Source organism: Cardiocondyla obscurior, linkage group LG22, assembly GCF_019399895.1.
Source record: "Cardiocondyla obscurior isolate alpha-2009 linkage group LG22, Cobs3.1, whole genome shotgun sequence".
Classification (NCBI taxonomy): Eukaryota; Metazoa; Arthropoda; class Insecta; order Hymenoptera; family Formicidae; genus Cardiocondyla; species Cardiocondyla obscurior.
The window spans coordinates 2,976,670-2,994,612 of NC_091885.1; the positions used below are offsets into that span (position 1 = coordinate 2,976,670).

Genomic DNA, 17,943 nt, shown 5'->3' on the forward strand with positions numbered 1-17,943 from the left:
CAAAAGAATGGGTTTATCGTTAAATTAATGCAATCCAGGCCATTAGCGTAATCCTACGCGCGTCGTGCGAGTTTGTAAGTTATACCGAAAGTAAAAGCGAGTGATTCATGGCTGGCGGTAAGGCGGCAGTGAAGGCGGCAAGAATATAGTCAGACTGCTCCGTTTTCAGGGTTTATCGCGCTTTATCAGACACGTGAGAGCTCGGACACGCGGAGGGCGGCAAAATTATTCGAGGTGACATAATCAGGTTACGCGGGAGCGAAGTTAGGGCACTCGCCCGTACCCTTTTACACCGCGGATTCTAAATATTACAGACTGCACGCGTTTTCCCCGCGCGGCAAATATCTCGCATTCCGAATTTTCCGAAGCGCGCCGAACGACCGGGTACGGCTTTACGCCGTATTAACAAACATGATATGGTTTTCACGTAACGATAATTACGATTTGGTGCCGTGAGGACTCTCTGCAACACGCTCGTATTTAGTTACAATTCGGTTAAAGCGAAGTGAGTTTGTACGGCTAGTTCGGATCAAGCGAGCACGTTTCCGATCCGTCGTATCCTTCTCTGAATCGCGATTCTGTCTGTGATACAGACCGAAAGGGAATATTCAGTTAGTCGGTGCCCGCTCGCTTTAATTTGTCACGATTTCCATCGCGCAAATGTCGATGACTGCATTTACATTTACATTCGAGAGGAACTTCGCCGCGACGGTTCCATGGTGAAAGTCCTCTTTGTCGCACTTCCCATCCAGTCTTTGCAATTAAGCGACGAAAGATAACTACGTGAACAAGACGGTAGGGTAATGGCGGAGATAATATCGATCCTGGAAAGCGCGCAAAACGAGAAAAGGGGGGAGGGGTGGGAGGGAGGGAGGGCGAGCGGGAATGATATAACGGTGATCATTTGATATTTGCGGAGCGGTGAATGCGCGCACGGGCGCGGTAGAAACTTTTCAGGAGGCTTCCTCTCTCGCGCGTTTGTCTTGTCTCGTGTCTTCTGTCTTTCCCGTTGCGCCCGAGTACACGGGGAAACTGTACTGTAACGGTTGCAGCTTTGCGGAAAGGAAAATAACAAGGCTGCCTGTTACAAAGTGATTCTGAAGGTTGACGCAAAGTCCGCGAGCACTTTGTGAAAAAGAATCATTTCCACGCGTGCGGGATAATGACGTAGGTGAAACATTTTTTTTTTTTTTTTATATAACGCAGGCTTCCGCTCGACCAAAGCGATTTAACAAAATTGAGCTTTATCATTTGATTCTGATTTCGACGAAGATAGCCTTTTACTTTTAGAACGTTGTCACAATGAGAATCTTCAAGTCTTTATGGGAAGAGCCGAAAATTCTATTAGTTGTGTTTGAAGAAAATCTAAAGACGAAATCTTGTCCCTTCTTGCGAAAGGGATCACTGTCTGTCTGAAACAGTTATTCAGTCTGTAAATAGTAATATGTGTAATATAACGTGTTACTTTTATATTATGTAACCGTTATATATTTTTTATTTGCCGAGTAAGTCTCGAGTTCGGGATACCTCGTCTTGATCTAATCGTAAACTATTTTATGTTATCGATGCAGCTCTTTTTCGATCCAAATTTCTTACAATATCGCGCCAATATGCATCCCGACGCTTCTCATAAAGACGCTACTCGAATTGCTTCGCGTGTCGGGAAACGAGCGTGTCTTCTAGCTGTAGGTAGACGGGAATCTAAAAGCCGATATTGCTTCGATATGAAGTTGTATCGATATTACAGCTCGCATAACGGGAGGTCATTACAAAAATTTATTGGCAAAGGGCGAGGTTAACGAAGAAATAATGGAAAGTTTAAAAGAAAGGGCCGAATTCTTTGTGAACAATCGAGCGCAATATTTTTTTATTAATTTAAATGAACAAATACCATTACTAATATTTTAGTAAATAATTTTTAAAATCGTTCTCTCTTGTACTTAGAAATTTTTTAAAAGCAGTTTTAAGTTTCAAAAGAAAGTAGAGGATAAAAGAAAAAGGTTTTATTAAATTATTGTAGCAAAGTCGCTGGGTACAACGTCGGCTCGAACACTGTCATATCGCGAGTATCGTTTGTAATGAATCCAAGTCACGTTTCGCCGTCGAGACGGTGAAAATATAAATGTTACGGTGCTGTCAAAGATAGACAGGAAAACGACGAGAGAAGGGTATGCCGGAAATTACGGTCGGCCAGACAGAAACTCGGGGCGTTGTTTGGCCAACGGGACATTTGTTCGCGGCGACATATTCTGTTATCGATGTGATATCGGCTTTCGTTTTTCCCGCGCGGATCCTAAGGATCGCGGTAAACGTTGGTTGATAAAATCAGCTGATACGTACCTTCAGTCTGAGTGGCAATAAGGGAGAACTTGAACGGAAAGGGGCACTAACGGTTTAAAGAGACGGGATAGAAAGAACGAAGGACTTTATACAGTTACAAATGATGTAAGAAACTAGCGAACAATCCGATAAGTCATTAGGGACGAAATGCATTTCGATCGAATCAAATTTAATTATTTCGCTCGACGTGATTTGTCGAGTTTATCGAATTTTGTTTTATTAAAAGCCATTTCTTTTATTCGCACACCCCGGTGTCGTTTCTCTAACTACAAGTTGCACTTCATTAAAAGTTCTCGATTCGTCATTAATCGTCTTAAAAGAGGAAAACGTGTAATATAGTCGTGCCTTCGGCGGCTCCTACGTAGGCTTTTAAATTCAGATACGACGGGGACGTCGACATGGCAAATCGGTAATTTTGATATATCGAGCCGCTCGCAACGAAGGTATAAAGTTTGGCACAAGCACATGTAGCTATTTGTGAAAATCGTCGAGAACCCGTATTATATCCACGTGACTATTTACTTGGGCACATACCTTTCCATTTCCTGCAGCCCTGCGTGCTGCGTCAATATCCGTGGCTGCATGTTTCCGACATATCCTTTAGCAAGAAGCAGAGCTCGATATTTATGACATTTCTTTTATATAATATTTCCTTCTGGCTATGTTCCCACATATTTTACCTCTTTTTGTTTCCAAACGATAATTTAATTCGCGTTTCTTTGGGCGTACGTGTTTACGCCGCGAGTTCTTAATGCGATGTCTCGTAACAAGCTCACGAGCTTATTGAATACCACAAAAGAAGAAAGCGCGAGAGAACCGCGTTCCGGTAAAGAAAGATTTACGTCGTTGTTCAACGAAGAGAAAATAATGAGAAGAGAGCAAATGTTGTCGCGAAGGGCTAGGTTCTGTAATGCGGTTCAGAAGAAAAAAAAAAAAAAGTGCTTTTGCGAGCGTCTACTGCTCTTCTTTTTATTTACTTTTTTTGTAGCTTGCGTATTAAAAGAAACGAGACAGCGAGGCAGGACAATGAACTTTACCTGAATCAAGCGCGGATACGAAGTAATCGCGTGATTCCGACAGCGTAGTTTTATTTTTATTTTTTCAATTTGATAACGCATCGATACCTCGAGTGGAGATAAATCGAATTACGTGAGGCTCTCGACAGTGGAATTAGTCGACCAGAACGGAAAATATCCGCAATTTACTTTTATGAAACTTAGTTTACGCGTCATATGGCGTCGCAATAACTGGCGTCTGGAATTTTTAGATTACTCTGAGGAATAAACCACGTCTGAAAGCAGTTTATAGAAGGGATATTTCGGCGGCACCAATCTCTATAATGTGGATTAGAAACGATTGAGGGTTATTATTACACGACTAAGCTATATTCGTTTATTCAAATTTTATTTTTTAAAAAGTTATTATAAATTTTATAACGGCGTGTAACCGTTGGAAAAATAATTCATTTATTAAATACATCTGAATTTTTATATTTAATTATTTTTAATACAGTCGGAAATAAAATAAAAAAAAAAAAAGAAGTCAAATATAACGGATAAAGCTATCGCATTGTTGATTGGCGATGGTAACTTGAGTTATTTTCACGCTCGCATATCTCTAATCCCATTGCGCACTCACGCATTTATATTTTTTTTTTTTCCTTCACAGTAATATCATACATATTTCATAGTTCTGCCGGATATTCAACCGCGCATGGTATTGTTTACGGAAAAAATCGACGGGCATAAATTCGAAAAACAGCGTAGACCGTGCCGTTGTAGGTTACATCTGCTTCGTGCGGAGAAAATCCCGATCGTTTTACATGCTCGTTCGCAGCGTGTCGCCGTATTCTCTTCGTTTGGCGATCGCCGCCATCGTTGCGCGACACCGGCTGCAGAATAAAACTGCAATTCTCCACCGGGCTCGCCATTTCGACGGGTCGAACAAAGCGGTTCAGCAAAAAGAGATCGGGGTAACAGCGGGAGTGGAAAAAAAATCGGTCGCCCCGCGCGAATCGTACCCGGAGGCGTTTTCAAGTTTCAACTGTGTCCGGGTCATGGTATTTAATTCACTTTAATTCCTTGCAGCCACAACTCGCGATTGAGCGCGTAAATCGTTCCGAAGTCGACGAAAGTACCGGAAAATGCCGTTTCAAACTAAGTTCCTCCGAGTTCTTCATTGTTTCCTCGAGCAACATTGTTTCTTGAGAACAGCCTTTGATACGCGCCCGCGATCTTTCATGCGCCGAAAACCTGCATTTTCACGCGGCCAAGCATTTAGAAAGGAAAGCCATAAGTCTTCGCGAACGTAAAAAGGAATCGCGGCGCCGTGATACTCGAACCGGAAGTACAAGATACGCGACTTTCGATAAATTAAAAATCCTCGGAGCTCTCGGAATTCTACTCGGCGATTTTTCTTTTTTTTTTTTTTTTTTTTCCCACGTTCTTCGACCCTTTGACTTCGTAGTCATTTAACTGCAGATCGCGAACTTATTTGGTCGATCCCTCCGAGAAATATTGCAGAAATTGAAATCTAATAATACGCCATTCCGACAGCACGTTGGATCGATCTAGATACGGACCATTTTAAGATGAAACCATTCGCTGCACGCCGTGCCATCTCCGTGAGAGCACTAGCGTTGCAACAATTGCGTTATTCGATACGGTCATTGCTAGCGATACGGAAAGTGTACGCGAGGATTCCCTGTTATCTGCCAAATGATTCCGTATCTCCTCGCTACGTTTATGATTTCTTTTGTCATTGCTTTTCATCTCGGAGAACAAGAGAAATGATTACCTTCATTTGCTGAGCTTTACTTTCTCTTGCCGAGTAAATATACAGCTCGCTGCCCTTGTTCCGACATGTAGGTTAATTGTACGTATGATACTTTTTTACCAATTCCTCGCTTATATAATTACTTTTATAATATAATTTTTTTTTTAATTTTCTCTGTAATGAATAAATGGACGGCGCATATTGCGACCTCGAAATAATAATCGGTACTAGCGCGTAATATAGTAAAATAAATTGAAATGTCTGTCTTCAGTTACGTCGTTTGTGTGGCTTTATTCATGCAGAAGAGAGGAAATAAAGTTTCAGAATTAAGAGGCAGGGTAGTGTTTCCCGCCAGGTATAGATATTACAGAACTCGTTTACCAAGCGCGAGATTTATTCTTTTTCTATTATACGTTAAAAATTAAAAGACTGATTTATTGTGACAATTTTAATAAAAAGAAAGAAAAAACCACAAATTTATATATCTCATGTGCCATTTTAAATACTTTTAATTCTTTCAGACGAAATATACAGTTGTACATTAGTCATGATATTCTTTGTAATATATTTAAATTAATATTCAATATTATATTCGCCGTACAATTTATTGTTTAATCGTCTAACACGCTAAATTAAATAGCGTAGGGTAGGTGAGGAAGAGGGGCGCGGGCGGCAGAGGCAGCGAGCGCAGGAGCCTTCCCCTTCCATTCCGTCCCAACGTTCGAGCAGCTCACACGCACTACCCCACGCTCCGCACGTGCTCGCCGAAATACGCGTAATTACGGTGGACAGACATACTTTAACATCCAAGATGCCTTCTCTCATCAATCCTCCGTACACGAAGAGCACCCACGATCGCCTCTTTCCCTCGTAAAGTAAGTTCCGTCCTTGTACGTACGTGATTGCGTATCATAGTCGTGCCCTTTGTCTAATCAAAAATTTCCGTCGATTAACGTAGGTGTGTTGGGAGTGCTACGAATATATTCAGGGCCACGGTTCTTTTATACAACGTGCTCTATTGCTGCGTAAGGGGCAAGAAACAAACAGCGGTCACCCGCAATGCTTGCGTGAGAGGCTACATGTATACACGGCATGTTCACGTGATTGCGCTGGGATTCCTCGTCGGTCCATCGGTCGGTGGGTGCGGGTTAGGAGGGGTGCGGGCGGCAGTGGCCTGCGCGCGAGCGAGCGCAGGAGCCTTCCCCTTCCATTCGGTCCCAACGTTCGAGAAGCTCACACGCACTACGCCACGCTCCGCACGTGCTCGCTGAAATACGCGTAATTACGATGGACAGATTTAATTCGACGCCCAAGATGCCTTCTCCCATCAATCCTCCATACACGGAGAGTACCCACGATCGCCTCATTCCCTCGTAAAGTAAGTTTCGTTCTTATACGTACGTGACTATGTATCACAGCAGTGACCTTCGTCTTACCGAAAATTTTCCATTGATCTGCATAGGAGTAGCTCGGAAGAAGTGTGTTGGGAGTACTTCGAGCATATTCAAGGCCACGATTCTTTTACACAACGTGCTCTATTGCTGCGTAAGAGGCATGGAACGAACAGCGGTCACCCGCAATGCTTGCGTGAGAAGCTACATGTATACACGGCACGTTCACGTGTTTGCGCTGAGATTCCTCGTCGACCGACCAACCTGCCGGAGACCGAACGCAAGGTTATTCATGTACGCGTAACATAACACTTGTATTTAATGATTCTCATATTATATGATACGAATATAATACTTAACTATATGATACTTAATAAAGAATAAATGTAGTTACCTTGAACACTTTGTATACCATTTTTGTATTTAATATTGTGAAGATATTAATGAAATAAATTTTTTTTTCTTTTTCAGGCAAAAATCTGAAGGAGGACTGGGTTACGTTTGTCGGAAGAGAACCCTTACCTGATGAACATCCTGAGAGGAGGAGGAGGCCCAGGATGGGTATCCTGCACCGGCGGAGCAACCCAGAGGTAATTATCACTTCTTTTTTTACACAATATTAATAGTTTTGTTATTTTTCAATGACAGAAACTTTTATTTTTAATTATTTTATTGATAAATTAATTAAAGACGCATTAAATCTTTTGTGATTTTTTTTTTTTAGTAGAAACTAATTTATATAGCATCTCTACAATTGAATTTTATATTTTTTTGTTGCAGGATCATCTTTAGGTATAACCTCCGCTGCGGCGCATCAAATAGTAGGTCGCATGACTTTTTTTTTACTAACTTCAATAAAAAAAAAAACCACATAAACCGGGATATTAGGAAAATCGCGTAAAAATTCGGTATTCCGCGTAATTCGGGTGTTCCGCGACTACCGCGTACTTCGCGTAACGCTTGTAGATTAGATTAGAAATATTAACAGTATAATTAGTAATATTTTTTCAAACCCAATATATGTGATATTGTAATATAAATATGTAAAAAAAAAGAACTAATAATCTCAATGAATGGTAAAACCATATCATACATTTTCTTACAGCTCGTCGCCGATCGAATAAACGAACCACGGTCGGGGTTCGTCGCGAATATCGCTAAAGTATTCGGGCGTCCGAAAATTATTAAAACTTTTTAAACGGGAGAGCCGCCAGTTTCGCGCGAATAGTATAACAATTCGCGCGCGTATTCGCGAGTGTCGCGAGTGACCTGTGGATGATGTGACCTGGAGATGAGGTGCATGATGACGAACTGACTGAGTGCTGAGAGGAGGACCAGGTCCAGGATGGACTTCGGGCATCGGCAGAGCAACGTTGGGGTAAATATTTAATCTCATTTGAATTAAAATAATAATTTTTTTCTATTTATTTGAATCAATTGATCACTCCAATAATAATTCAAGAAATAATTGTACAAAGAAAATGATTAAAAATTAAAAAGAAATTTATTTTTGTTTGACTTTTTCTGGAAAGTAGTTAATTTTTTGAAGTAATAAATAAAAATTGAGTATAAAAATTAAATTAAAAATCCATTATTACTTATTTATGCATATTTTTCATGTAAGTTTTATATTTATGTTACAGAATATCATCGCTCTTCCTTGGTCTTCGTAGCTGAACTCTGCCCGCATCGCATCGAATGTAAGTCGATTTTTTTTTAACAAGGCGACAAATTTACAAGAAAGTATATTGTCTATTGTATGTATTGAGATATATTAATTGATCGTTGTAGAATTAAAAAATAAATTACATCTTGTAAGTTTGTAGCTTTGTAGTAGCAGTAGCGTAGTTTTGAAACGTAGCTGCTTGTAATTAGCTTGAGAATAGAAGGACGTATTCTTTCGTCTTTCTCGTTTACTTGCGTCGCAGTTGATGTTTTCGATTTTTCAGCATTTCGTAAAAAATTCGTTTACAATACGTATAATAAATTAAATTTTAATAATAAAAATTTAGCTCAAACGTAAAATAAAAATTTACAAAATAGTAATAAACTAAGCTGACATTCACTCTCGTTGTAAGGAGTGATCAAACGAGAAATCCAGTCAGCAATGCGAGATAGGAATTAATATTCGGTTTAATTTAAAACAGTCTTTTAAACATTGAATTTTAATTAACAATTTGGGTGGGAATAAAATTTGACAAAATTTTTTTTAGCGCATTTTTTTAATAATTTATAATCAACAATTTGGCGGAAAATTTGCTGACATATGTATACTCTATGTATGGCGCATTTGAAATTTGTAATTATTATTTATAAAAATCGATTTGTAAAAATATTTTTTTGTAAATAGACATTACTTGCTATAAAGGTTTTTTGTTTTTTTTAATTATTGCCATCCGGTCATTGATTGTGTTATTTATTTTATTTTGATGTACCAAATCACTTTTCCTACGTTTTAATTTTCCTTTTAATCCTTTGTCGACTTTTACATTTTTTACGTGTAAGAATCCGGTTTTGCAATAGAAATATCTGTGTTTTCTGTAAACAAAATGTTTCCTATTAAATTTGCAACAAAATATTCATTTTTAATTTGACGTGCAAAGAGAACGTGTTTTTTTTATATTTTTGTTTGTGCAAAAAAACACGATTGAAATGTGATAGTTGTCAATTTTTGCTTTAGTCTACATTTCTGATTGAAAGAAAAAAAAAAAAACGATGTTTTTATATTTTACCTTTCGCTGTCGCACGAGAAACTAGTTGTGTGCGAATTTCCCATATACGGAACGTTCCATAAACTGATATTTTTACGGTTTGAGAAAACTTACCTGAGAAAAAGAGTCGTGCGAAGATTGCAGCATCACGTTTACGATTTCTATAACCACAAGCTCGTATTCTTCTCTCAATTATAATATTATTGTAATGGCGCAAATACATCTGTACCGCTGATAGTATTGCTTGAAAGAACATGACACAAATATCAAAAGTTACGTATATTTATAAGGAATTACATTTAGCAAGATATAATATTTAATATAAAAGAGTTCATAAAACATGTAAAAATATACATGTGTCGTCAGCGATTATGAAAAAGGTTACAGCTACTCTCTTAACAATAACGAAACTCGGGAGGGTATTTCCACTGCACTTTCTTCTTTTTTTTTTTTTGTGCTTCACCGCGGAACAATTCCGCGATTTTTCAATTGTCTCTTCCTCTTTCTCTTCATCTCAATGTTTAACCGTCGCCTATGATTTTTACGCTCCCCGTATAAGAGACGCGGCGTGTTTACTGGAAATTTTTACTTGCCAGTCCTTTTTATTTTCATTTCCCTCTCACACAGTTTTTCCTCACTTAAATATTTTATCTTTCATGCGCGAGAAAGTCTGAAGTCTGACGTCCTGTTAAATATCCGATCTACCTAACGTGTCCGGCGTGAAAAAAAGAGAAAAGCTATAAAGACAGTTTTCCCTAACAGAGTTTTAATAAATAAATGTTGAATTTCGTGACGGTCGTAATCTTGGGAATACTAGCGAAGTATATTCACATCTAGAAAAATGTGAACGAAACTATCGTACGGGATGATATTAATAAAATCCACTTTATTTCCCGACGACGAGTACGAGAAAAATCGCGGTAAACGCGAACTGCGAGGCAAAGGCAATTTTTTTTTCTTCGCGTCCGGTTTTTCATTAAGAAGCGTACAAGAAATATATATTTTATATATGTACAGTAGAGAATAAGTAATTGCCGTTTCAAAGTTTGTTACTTCGAAAAGAATGTTCAGCGCCTTCTCGTAAATGAGTTCACACCGTGTCCGACGAGAAGTGCGACAAGTTACTTTTTGTCACACCGTGCCACTTTGATCTTGCGAGCGCTCGGCGGTTTCCGTCTTCTTGTCGCTGCCTCCGAGAAGTTCCTGAATTTCGCGGAAGGTCCGGCCTTTGGTTTCGGGTACGGTGAACGTCACCATCACGAACGATAATAAACACGATGCCGCGAAGAAGTAGTAAACGGTGTCCGTGCCCAGCGAATCTCCGATCACCTGATACAGTTTAGATACCGCGAAGCCGAGGATGCCGTCGAAAACCGTAGACACCGCTCCGGCGAACGCTTTCACTTCGGTAGGGAACAATTCGCCGATTAGCGCGTTAGGTAGAGTGCCTATTCCGATTTGAAAGATCACTTGAAAGACAATTACATCGATCACCGGTAGAAGATTCGCCGCCGATACGTCGACGCCTCTTTCGTCCAGAGTAAGATAGATCGCTAGAACCGCTAGAGTAACGGAAGAGCCCAGGGTAGAGGCGATGAGCAGAGGTCGTCTACCGGCGCCTTCGACGGTTGCAGTTGATAATCCGCAGGAGATGAGACCGACCGTTAGCACGAGTATCGTAGCCACGTTAGAGTCGATACCGATTGCCGCTTTCTTGAAGAGCACTTCGAGATATTGTATAGTACTAAAGTTTCCACTAAGTTGCTGCGTCGCGATTAGGCCAAGTATAATGCCGAGAGCTCGGGTGTTGCTCGGTAACAACATAAGCTTCAGTTTAGCCATCCAGCTGCGCTTAACTGGCTCCGTCCGTGCCCCAGGACCGGTCACCGGGATGTTATCGCGAACGTCTTCGATAAAAACGTTACGTAAAGTATACTCTAGTTCTCTCCTTGCCTCGTCGCGATCGCGAATACCTTTGAAGAACGCTAAAGATCTCGTAGCTTCCGCGTTACGGCCTCTGGCCGCGAGAAAGGCCGGGGTCTCGGGGAACCAGAAGAAGCACGCCACGAATAATATAGGTATCGCGATAAGTACACCCGTTAGAAAGTGATATGGTACCCACGGGCCGATACTGCACGTTAACAAAGAACCAGTGAATACATTCACCGCGATCAATGTGCCGAGAGCGCCTCTGATTTCGACATCGGCGACCTCCGACACGTACATCGGATTAGTCGTATACGATATGCCTACGCCGACGCCGAGAATCACTCTAGATATGTAGAGAGCAACGACGGTCTCAGCGAAGAATACGATTATCCAGCCGACGATAAAAAAACCGCTAGCTAGCAGTAGACATCTCTTGCGTCCGTATCGATCGGCTAGGCTGGCGCCGAGAAACGGGCCGATCATAGAACCGATCACGGTTAGCGACACTATCCACGAGCCTTCGTCATCGGTTATCTTCACCGGAACATCGCTGGCGCCAGATGTAAGCCGCGAGAGCGACGTGGTGGTCCATCCGTAAACGGTGCCGACCGCCACCATCGATAGAGTCGCTGCAAAATTGAGATTGATGAAAGATTAATGGCGGTTGATTGAACAATTGATTTTCATGTCACCTTTAAGAGGCGCGATATCTCGTGAAATATGACGCAAACCTGATATACATGCTAGCCATTGCCGCCACTGTGTCTGTGTGCGCTTCGTCGTTTGCCCGTCGCAACGCTTGTCCTGGGAAGACGAGACTTGCGTCACGATCTCCTTTGGTCTCGCTTCTTTTAGCACGCCAATCTGCGATAAAAATTCCGTATTGATTTCTTTTTCAAAGAATTAACTGCTTTCTCCGCTGCAACACGACCGCTTTTATATTGCACGAGCTAAAAAAAATATGATTATTTTCGATTTCTTTCTCTTTTCGATTTTATTTTATTTTTTTTTCTAAACACAAAATTTTATCGATTAAAAATTAATAGCTACTTTTTTCTTTTTTTTTCTTTTTTTTTTTATTACCGAGTTGCGATTTATAAAATGTTTCTACGAAACGCTTGAACGTCATTGTCGATTCGACGGCGCATTCGACGAATTCTCATGCGTACATCTTCTTGAGCGTGACAGAATGCAAAAGTATTTTCTGAAGTACGAAGCAACAGGTGATAATGATTAATGTAGCACGTAAGAAATCAAATGAAAACCACATTCTTCTAAAGGATCCCGAAATTCCGCGGTTCTATAATCTTCGCGAGCTATCAGCGTGCAATTAAATTACCTCTGATTTTTCCAACAACATGGAATTATAGTTTAGAGAAAAGTTTAACAGTTTTACTATTAAGAAATGTTATATAAGATAACGTTCACCAACTACGGTTAGTCCCGTGTAATCGACGTTTATCGTTCTACGATCGAGCGTGGCGCCAAGATAAGGCCGACGATCACCTGCACATGCGTACTGCTATTTTTAAAGCACGTTACGTCTCTTCGCGATCGCGTGCTCGCTCACGACATAACCTAGCTGGATCTCATCAAAGGCAACTACGCCAACTTATCGCGATAGCTCCCGGCGCACGCGAGAACATTGACTCCGATAAGCGTGCACGACGGTAAATGTATCTTAGCGTTCGTCTCGTGGTACTTACCGACGTACTCGCGCACCTTTTCACGACGTTTCGGAGACCACGCACGCACCTGCTCACCACGCGTTTGAAAGCGAAAACGAACGGTACACTCATATCTGTCCCCACGAAATCGACGGTGCCCTGTCGATTTTTCGCCGAAACTTATTTTCGAAAGCATGCCGCGGACGTGTTACACGGTGCGTGCATCCATGCAGCAAAATGGAACGCAAGGCATGGCGTTACATAACGCTATGACGGTCAATGCCCCGTCGCATCCTTCAGCGTTGCTGCGTTTCTTATTAAGTACTCTGTCGTTAAACGCGGTATGATCGATCAGTCTTATCATATTTATACATCGCGACTTTGCGAGACGCTCAGGATCTAAATTTTATAATTCATGAATTTTTAATTTCTTTCTTTCTTTCTTTCTTTTTTTTTTTACTCTTCTTTCTTTTATTGGAAATATTATATTTTGTTAACAATTAATTTTCGGCAAGCAAATTTTTTACGGACGATTTTGCAGAAGAATCGTATTTCACAATATTACACGTTAAAAAATTACGATAACTTTTTATATTAAAAAAAAAAAAATCGAAAAAACAAAACAACTGGAAAATTCCGTAAAAAAACTTCGGTCGTAGATAACAACATTTGCTTATCACCTTCGCTCTTACGCATGCACGCGTGCACGAGTCCGTGAAAGCGAAACTATACTATTTCCGTTGCATGCATTTCGTGCGTGCGTGCGTGGATACGTTCGTGCACTCGCCTATGTATAACCTCAATTAAAAAGGGATGTTTATCTGGCCGTGAAATATATCTCAAAAATCGCGATAAAGGTGACGCGGGGCTCTCTAAGAAAATAAATCGATACTCACCAGCGGGTTCGTCGCGTCTACCATTATCACCTCCGCTCCGGTCATCGAAATGCAAGTGCAGGTCTAATTATGAAAACATGTGCCGCGCGTTAACTAGCGTCTCTTCTCAGAGATGACCACTTCCGCGATTTTGTTGATATTTCGACCACGTTCTTGGTACGTGCAACCGGATACGTCGGGAAAACGCGCACGCGCCGACACTTGGCGTCCGCTTTCACGCTCGCGTAAGTACATGATCGCTCGTCTCCTTTTCTTTGCATCTGCTTTTTCCCCTCTTTTTTTACATTATTCTCCGCGAACGTTTCACGTTCACGATCCCTACTTCTACCAACTGTGATATTTATAATCATCAAGATGGTGGAGGCCATCGGTTGATGATTCTCACCAAAGTCGTTCCGATCGTGAAAGAAAAAAAAAAAAAAAAAATTGATTCCAAGTCGTAATTAACACGTGAAATTATCTTTATGATCATTGTCGGAAACTAATAGCGAAGTAGTAATTAATGAGCGCAGTTGTCACGACCACTATCAATTTATGCAACGAATGACAAACGAATTCCGCGAATAAATAAAAATGCGTGATTAATATTAACAATAATAATTGACTTAAAGCAAATCAACAATAGTATAAAACCACATTACTTATTAAAATATCATGAATTATTTTATTAATTCGTTACAAGTAGGTATAGTTACGCGTGCGATTAATAATATATGTTAATAAATTATTCAAGTATTATGTTACGCGGTAACGTGCGTTACCGTGTTCGATTTTGTTCGTTTACACGAGAATAAGAGAAAGCAGCGCAATGCAGCTACGACGGAACTGTGTCACTTACATTCGTATTCGTAGCCATGTGAGACGAGAATGGAACAGCTGCCCTATTTCTTCCGGCTATTCCGAAGCTTCTGCTTTCAACGGCGAATCCAACAAGTAGTTTCGCCGAGCTTTATCGAATACCTTTAATTTTAGGTCAGTCGGCTAGCGATACTTTTAAAACACGATTAAAACACACGCGGCTCAATGTCACTCGGTCGTGTACATCTCTTTTTGTCCGACTCGCATTGGCAAGTTTTGAGTTATCCAAACACTTGGTCGTAACTTTTTAAAATATCGTAAATATTTATTTATAAAGTCATTGAATATCTCTCTCTCTCTCTTTCCTTTTTTTTTGAATTTTTTTTTAGAAATATTTCAATTAAATCGAAATTTTTAAATATATCGACGGAGATGAAAAATATCGGGGAATATTATTTCACAATTTCACAGTAGCTCGTATTTTGTTTTATAAAAATTTTTTCTTAATTTATTCTAAAGTGCATAATCGATGAAGTAAATTAAAATCAATAATTATTGTTATTTGCGTGCTTGCCGCGATCGTACGAAACACTTTACTTCGACCAGCAGTTAGAAATAATTTCAGCAATTGTTGTTACTTTATCCTTTCGTCCTTACATTCGTATCAGTTTTGCGATACCGCCTTATCGAAATTTTCGCAAGGTTGCCGTTAAGCGACTAATTATCAGCCGTCACTAATTAATCAACTCAGGTGACCGTTCCCTCACTGTTTCGCGCTTATTTAGCGACTAACAAGCTAAACGCTGGTAACTTCTGAACTCGAAGCCGGGGGTCTGATCGAGTTAGCCCAGGTCTTATCGATGCGGTTCGATCAATCTAATACATCTGTTACTTCATAATCAGCTCCTGAATCGCGACACAGACCACTCACCCTCGCGTCCAAACGGCCTTAATCCGACCGTTAATTATTAATTAGTACCACCACGCTTAGGAATTACAACCGATGATCCATGGAATCTTTGAGACACACGTCTTCTTTCACTGATTGTTAACGAGCAATAGGCGGCCGCTCGTCGTTCCCGCATTCTGAATACAGTTCACGATCCATGGAGAGGAGAGCGCGTTCTAACATTCCTCTTTTGCGTTCTTATCTCACGCACGTTCTTCATTATCTTAGCGGGGTGGGCCCCTGATATTTTCACTCGTGTAAACTCGGGAAGGTTCTCTCACAGTTTATCTCGTGTCGCGCGTATCTGCGATATGCGTGCATCCTCAAACAAACTGCGCCGACCGACGATGTAATTGTTAATTGTCGCGACGAGAGAAAATGTCAAACATCGAGTTGAACCAAGTCAATCGGTCCCCACAAACGACGACGAATTTACTCGAGTCTCGCGCGTCTGGCGTCGTCGAAATCTATTACCGTGGAAAGGAAATGAAAGAAACGCGGGCAATAGAAATTTTATCTTTGCTCTCTTTCTCTCTCTCTCTTTCTTTTTTTTTTTTTTTTTTTTTATTGGATAAGCAAAGGCAGGCCCTAAGGGTACCCTTTTACGTCAACCTTTTCGCTTCTAGCGGCGAAAAAGGGAATCGATCAAGGTCTTAATCGTGCGCTTTCGGCGATTCAATAACGGGAACAACAAGCATGCGATGCGTCAAAGGGATTTATTGCGTTTCGGAGTTAAGCTGATTGCGTTTCAGATCGGATAGTTTCGATTCTCTTCTCTAGAATAGGGAACGCATGACCTAGGATAATCTGACGTTTCAAAGCTGTGGCTTTGCAGAAGTTCCTAGAATGATTCGGTGAATTTATTCCGACGTGACACATTAGCAATCTTTGATCCGCTGCTGTAGTTAGAAGGTGAACTTATGCAAAATGTTTACAGAATGACGCAATAGCTCGTTAATTAAAAATTATTACGAATATGCATACGCGACGAGATTTCGATTGCTTCGCTATTTCTATATGCAAGGCAAATTTACTTAGAGATTTAATTTATTCTGACAAGTTAACACGTTTAATTGACTCCGTAACATTATTTTCACTTATTTAAACAGTGAAATTTCTGCGATAATCAAATTTCTTTACGCGACAGTGGAGCATAATGTTAATAGAAATATCAATTTTTCGCTGAAACCGTTTATATGATTTTTAATTATGTCTTTTAATTACTAAGACCGACTGTCGTTTAACATGTGTGTCAAGTTAATTAATCACAAGAGTACTGACGGATCAAGCTTGATATGTTATTAACGAGCGATGAACGTCACGTTGCCGTTGCTCCATGATTAATTTCTATGTAAGCTTTGGTTTCAATTGGCCGATGTAAGAATTATTTTAGATTTACGTAAAGTTGTACAATGTAAAATTATTTAACAGACTATTAATATTTAAATGCTATACAGTCCATATTTATATAATTTCTAATAATCTAAAAAGTTTCATGCGTTGAATGATATCATCACATCGTTATTATCGTTGCGTTTCACGCTTGATCCGTCGCGAAACAAATCTTTTATATTACTCGCATAAAACCGTCATGAAAGCATATTTGTAAACGCTATCTTCCTACTTACTGAAAATCGCTTTTCATCTTGTAACTGCTTTCGAAGTAGAATTTTTAGTCGATTTAAAGCAATTTCATTATTATCAATGAGATAAGGATAACTTGACAATAACAGCTGCGTCAAAAGTTTTGTCGATTTGCAAACGGATTTGATTTTCTATTCAACACGTGTGACGATAGAATTCAATTTAGATAATATCGTAATTATTTTTTAAGTCTCGAAAGAAGGAAAAGAGAAAGAGAAATTTATACAGGAATTAGACAAATTTATTCCACTTTCTCAAATAAAGTAACGACAAGTCTCTTTACCGACTTAATGCATTTCGCGACAAATTGCTTCACTCTGTGTCCTTTATAATCACGTAAATTGTCATTATCCCAGGCATTGCTGTTCAACAACTGGTTGCTACGTCGACTACGCGGAGCGAGTGCTTTCGATCTTACAGAACGTTGCGCAATTGGCGCGTACTGGCAAAGAATCGCGCTTTGCTCGGATTTAAGCGTCGTTAGGCCGGCTCTGGGCTCCGCGTCGTTACGTCGCGAGCGTAAAGTTAATTAAAGTAATCCTCAGTTTATCGGCATTCCACCTTTCCTCCTCCCCCCCTCCCCCTTTCCGCCCCCGGGATCCGGAGTCCACGTGCTCTTGCGCGCTTATTATGTCACCTTTGTAACGGCGAACGTGCGCGGAGATGCATGCTGCTCGGAGCGATTAAAATTTAAAGTGGCGCGCACGCTATTTGCACGGCGAGAGACGAGCTCGGCGAAAATATCGATCTACCTCTTTTGACTTTTTCCTCTGGCTTTCGAGCTAAAGAACACGCGTTTATTTGCCGGTCGGTTCGTTAACGTTATACCCTGAGTTCGTTATT

General features: G+C 40.4%; 1 protein-coding gene and 1 long non-coding RNA gene across 4 annotated transcripts; one reads left to right on the plus strand and one right to left on the minus strand.

The window, feature by feature from the left end:
- The first annotated feature begins 4,834 nt into the window (after positions 1-4,834).
- On the plus strand, positions 4,835-7,605 carry LOC139110944 (uncharacterized). The gene is made up of 3 exons (XR_011547121.1): positions 4,835-5,990; positions 6,074-7,096; positions 7,287-7,605. It is a non-coding gene; the product is annotated as an uncharacterized lncRNA (long non-coding RNA).
- A 1,876-nt stretch (positions 7,606-9,481) lies between these two features.
- Positions 9,482-16,011, minus strand: LOC139110928 (facilitated trehalose transporter Tret1). Of its 3 annotated transcripts, none has more exons than XM_070670898.1 (3): positions 12,853-16,011; positions 11,878-12,010; positions 9,482-11,775 (listed from the first exon to the last, which is right to left on the minus strand). In XM_070670898.1, the coding sequence occupies exons 1-3, from the start codon at positions 12,943-12,945 to the stop codon at positions 10,349-10,351; spliced, it is 1,653 nt and encodes a 550-aa protein (XP_070526999.1). In that variant the 5' UTR covers positions 12,946-16,011; the 3' UTR covers positions 9,482-10,348. The 3 variants fall into 3 exon arrangements, with proteins under 3 accessions (XP_070526999.1, XP_070527000.1, XP_070527002.1); XM_070670899.1 differs by having other exon boundaries at positions 13,710-16,009; XM_070670901.1 differs by having other exon boundaries at positions 14,548-16,007.
- Between the last annotated feature and the right edge of the window lie 1,932 nt (positions 16,012-17,943).